General features: G+C 51.2%; 1 protein-coding gene across 1 annotated transcript; it reads left to right on the plus strand.

Annotated features, from left to right (window-relative positions):
• Window positions 1–631: 631 nt before the first annotated feature.
• F5J12DRAFT_786729 (uncharacterized protein) lies at window positions 632–2,230 on the plus strand (the record flags this gene model as incomplete). The annotated part of the gene is made up of 7 exons (XM_051743504.1): window positions 632–872; window positions 976–1,162; window positions 1,368–1,395; window positions 1,490–1,660; window positions 1,744–1,930; window positions 1,965–2,123; window positions 2,160–2,230. The coding sequence occupies 7 exons, from the start codon at window positions 632–634 to the stop codon at window positions 2,228–2,230; spliced, it is 1,044 nt and encodes a 347-aa protein (XP_051594925.1).
• Window positions 2,231–3,722: the final 1,492 nt, after the last annotated feature.

Here is a 3,722-nt window from a genome sequence, read left to right on the forward strand (position 1 = left end):
CTACCACCAGAGTTGTAAATCCAAGTACTGAGAATGCAGAGGCCAGCTTAACAGGTGTCAAGACCAGTTCTGGGAAGCTTTTGCAAGGCTGGGAAAAGCTTTAAAACTGGAGATACAAAACCAGCAGGGCAGACTGGGCTGGTAAGGGGATAGTAAGGAGCATTGGGGTCAGTAGCAAGGGTATGAAGTCTGGAAACAGGAACCCAAGGGGAAACAAGGAGGCTGGTGGAGACCAGCAGGCAGGGCAGAAAGACAACCATTAAGACCAGAGTCCAGAGAATGGACAGGACTGGAGTCCCAGAGTCAATGGTGGGGTGACACTGAAATGGTTAGGGTGAGGGTGAGGGGTTAGCTAGTACCTGAAGGGGCCTTGTGAACAACAAAGTTTCAGGGCCAATGGGTGAGCTGCAAAGCAGACCAGCAGAGTCAGGGGTTTGTCAGATGGGCTGAGGCCTGGGGTGTCTTGCAAGCAAATCCATGCTCCAATGCAGGGTTGACATCAGGGGGGTTAGAAACTTTAGTAGTAGGCAGGGATAGGTGACTGCACTACACTTGGCCACCAACAGGTGCCTATTGAGTGAGCTAGTCAGTTCCCTACAACCTAGATACTTCAGTTCCTAATGGGTTGACAATGCTGGTTGAACAGATGGTTGGAGACCAAGAGAGGACCAAGGCCAGGTCCACCAAGGACTGGAAAGGAGTGCTAGGTCAAGACCATAGCACTGAGGTAGAGCTCAGGGGTAGTTCTGGGATGAGGGATAGGCCCAAAGGCCAAAGGAGTGACAGGGGGAGTAGCACAGAGCTACCCAAGGGGTATTGGAGGCCAATGGAAGGCCAGAGATGGAAGACTGGTCAAAAGAAGGAAGTCCAGAGTGAGCAAGGCCAGTCAGGGCTATGAGGAAGTCTGGAGGTGAAAGACCAGACAAAGGAAGGAGGACCAGAGTTGGCAAGTCTGATCTGGGGCTACAATGTCAGGTGAGGCTGAGGGAAGGCCAGGTTGGGGAGACCAGTCATGTGTCGTGAGGGAGTCTGGAGGTGCAAGACTGGACAAAAGAAAGAAAGAGGACCAGAGTTGGCAAGTCTGGTCTGGGGCTAAGATGCCAGGCAAGGCAAGAAAGGGAAGACTGGAGTTGGGGAGACTGGTTTGGGGTCATAAGGCCAGGTGATAGAGGGGAGGCCCAAGGCTTGCAGGAAAAGCCAGGGGGGACTGCTAAGGGGCCAGAGTGATGCACTAACTGATTTGTCTCTATCAAGACCACCAGTTTGGCTTCTGGTGTACCAGAGTACCAACTTGCTGACCCAGTTAGGATCCTGGGGTAGACTCTAATTGTTTTGTCTCAACTGAGACCACCGATTTTGGCTTCCAGAATACAGAGTTACCAACTTGTTAACCTGGTTAGGATCCCAGGGTAAACAGAGGACAGGGAAGAGGTTGGGAATGAGGTCCAGGACTGGGATAGGGGCTGGAAGACTGGCAGACTGGTCCTAGACAGAAGGCCAGGGGCCAGGGGCAAGCCTGAAGGACAAGCGCCATCCCAAGGCCAAGGAGACTAGTGCAGGACCAGGACAAGGGACAGGAGACCCAGGAAGGGTCTGTGAGGAACAGGAGGGGCCAAGGAATGCCAGGACCAGTCTAAGACCCAGTAACAAGTCTAGACAGGTCTGAGTGAGGTGGCCAAACAGGCCAGTAACACACAGTCTGGAGGCCAAAAAAGGGGGTCGAGAGCTCCAAGGCCAGTGTAGCTGAGGCTGAGGGTGGAGACTGGACCAAAAAACTGCCAAAGCCAAGTGCCAATGGGGAACAGGGAAGGTGTTGAGGGCTGGGACTGGCCAAGTCTGGGCCTGGGGGCTGTGCCAAAGGTGCATGGAGGTCCAGAGACCAATATCAGGGGGTCAGGAGGTCAAATGAGTGATGCAATCCCAGTATCCAGTACAGTAGGAATGAACCAAGACTGCTGGGATAGAGTGCTGGGATGACCAAGGTAAAGACCAAGGTGACCAGCCAGGGGTCAGAGGTAGCTCAGGGGAGCTAACAGACATGAGTCCAGTTGTTGAGGCTGGCTCAGGGGCAAGTCTGGAGGGTAACTCCAACTTGGAAGGGAACTCAGATGTGAGTCCACATGGTGAGTCTGACTCAGGGGCTGACATGGCCAGTCCAGAGTCAGGAAAAAATGAGGGGCAGACAGGGGTCAGGAGTGAGGGAGTGGATGCATTAAGTTTTGACCACTAAGAACATAGTGTCAGGTGTAATGCAACCCAGGGTGTGCAGAGTGCCAAGGGTCACTGGTTACCTCTCTGCTTCAGCAGAGGTCTCCAGGTTGGGCCCTGGAGTCAGAGGAGAGGTAGCCTGATGAGTCCCAATGGGTAAGGTCATGGGTAGGGGCTCTAGAGCAGGACCTAGACATGATGAGGTGACTTGCACAAGTGTGAGTCAGAATATACTGTTAAGTATGGGTTTACCCTTGGGTGACTGAGCTTCAAGTCCAGGTGACAGCGGCTAAGTCCAGTTGGACCGGAGTTGAGGCCAGAAGTTAGGGGTTGAGTCCAGAGGTCCAGAGTCAAGGCCAGAAGTGTGAGAACAAGATTGGTAGCATGGGAAACCAACTGGTCTCAGAGTCCACACAGAGGAAAGCCAGTCCAGGGTTGGATCTACCTCCCTTGGCCTCAGCTTATGTGCTGTACCCTTATGCAAGCCAGGGAGAGGTCTGGGACAGGGGTTTGGGATAGACCAAGGCTTGGCCTTAGCTATTGAGTAGACTCAAGGGGTAATACAGAGTTGAGGGTAATACTTAATTGATATTCTGACTGAGGTGCTATGAAGTATGTGCAGGGGTTAAATACATGAGGCCAGTCTGGAGCAACAAACATGAAGCTGGACTTGTTAATAAGCTATTAGGAAGATGAATAGCAAGGGGTGGATAGCCACAGAGGCTGTGCCAAGACTAATAGCCAAAGTCTGGGTGACCAGCATAACTGGAGTCAGACACAGGATTCATACAGTAAGCAGAGATCAGGCAAGAAGACTAACTAAATATAGCACAAGCATCAGACAACAGACTGGAGTTACATCTGGGTGACCAAGACATGAACCTGGGAGGACCAGGGTGGAGCAGCACAAGGCCAAGAGGCCAGAGTGGACCAGAGATAGGGGTAAAACACCAAACTTGAGTTATCTAGGCCAGAGTTGGGTTATTTAGGGCCAGAGTTAGGTTTTCTAGGTCAGACTAGGTTCAGACTTGACCAGAGATAGGGGCTAGGGGTCTGGACTGGACTGGGCTTGAGTCAGGAGTGTGTTGGGAGTAATAGGGAATAAGCCCCTTGGTACAATGAACAACCTCATAGGGACCAAGGTAGTGCAGCTTTGATTTACAATCCAGTTCTTTCCCTACCTGTGTGTTGCAAACCAATACCAAATCTCCTGGCTCATAAGCAGACTTCATCAACCATAATGCATACCTCTTCTCAAACTGATCCTTGGAGCATAAACAAGACTTCTGCAAATTGGTGAAAGCAGCATTGATGTCTTCTTCTCTCTTTTCCAACTGATGAATGTGAAGTGCAAGGAGATCCTGAGAAGTCATACCAGAGTAGAATCCTTCAACAAGGTAGGTAGACTTGAAGAGATCAAAAGGCAGGACAGGATCAAGACCATGTAACAGGAAGTAGGGGCTGAATCTAGTGGAGAAATGAGTAGTGACCTTGTCTGCAAAGAATGCATGATG

This window comes from Pisolithus orientalis (genome assembly GCF_024613125.1).
Source record: "Pisolithus orientalis strain OTSU chromosome Unknown F5J12scaffold_65, whole genome shotgun sequence".
NCBI classification, from domain to species: domain Eukaryota; kingdom Fungi; phylum Basidiomycota; class Agaricomycetes; order Boletales; family Pisolithaceae; genus Pisolithus; species Pisolithus orientalis.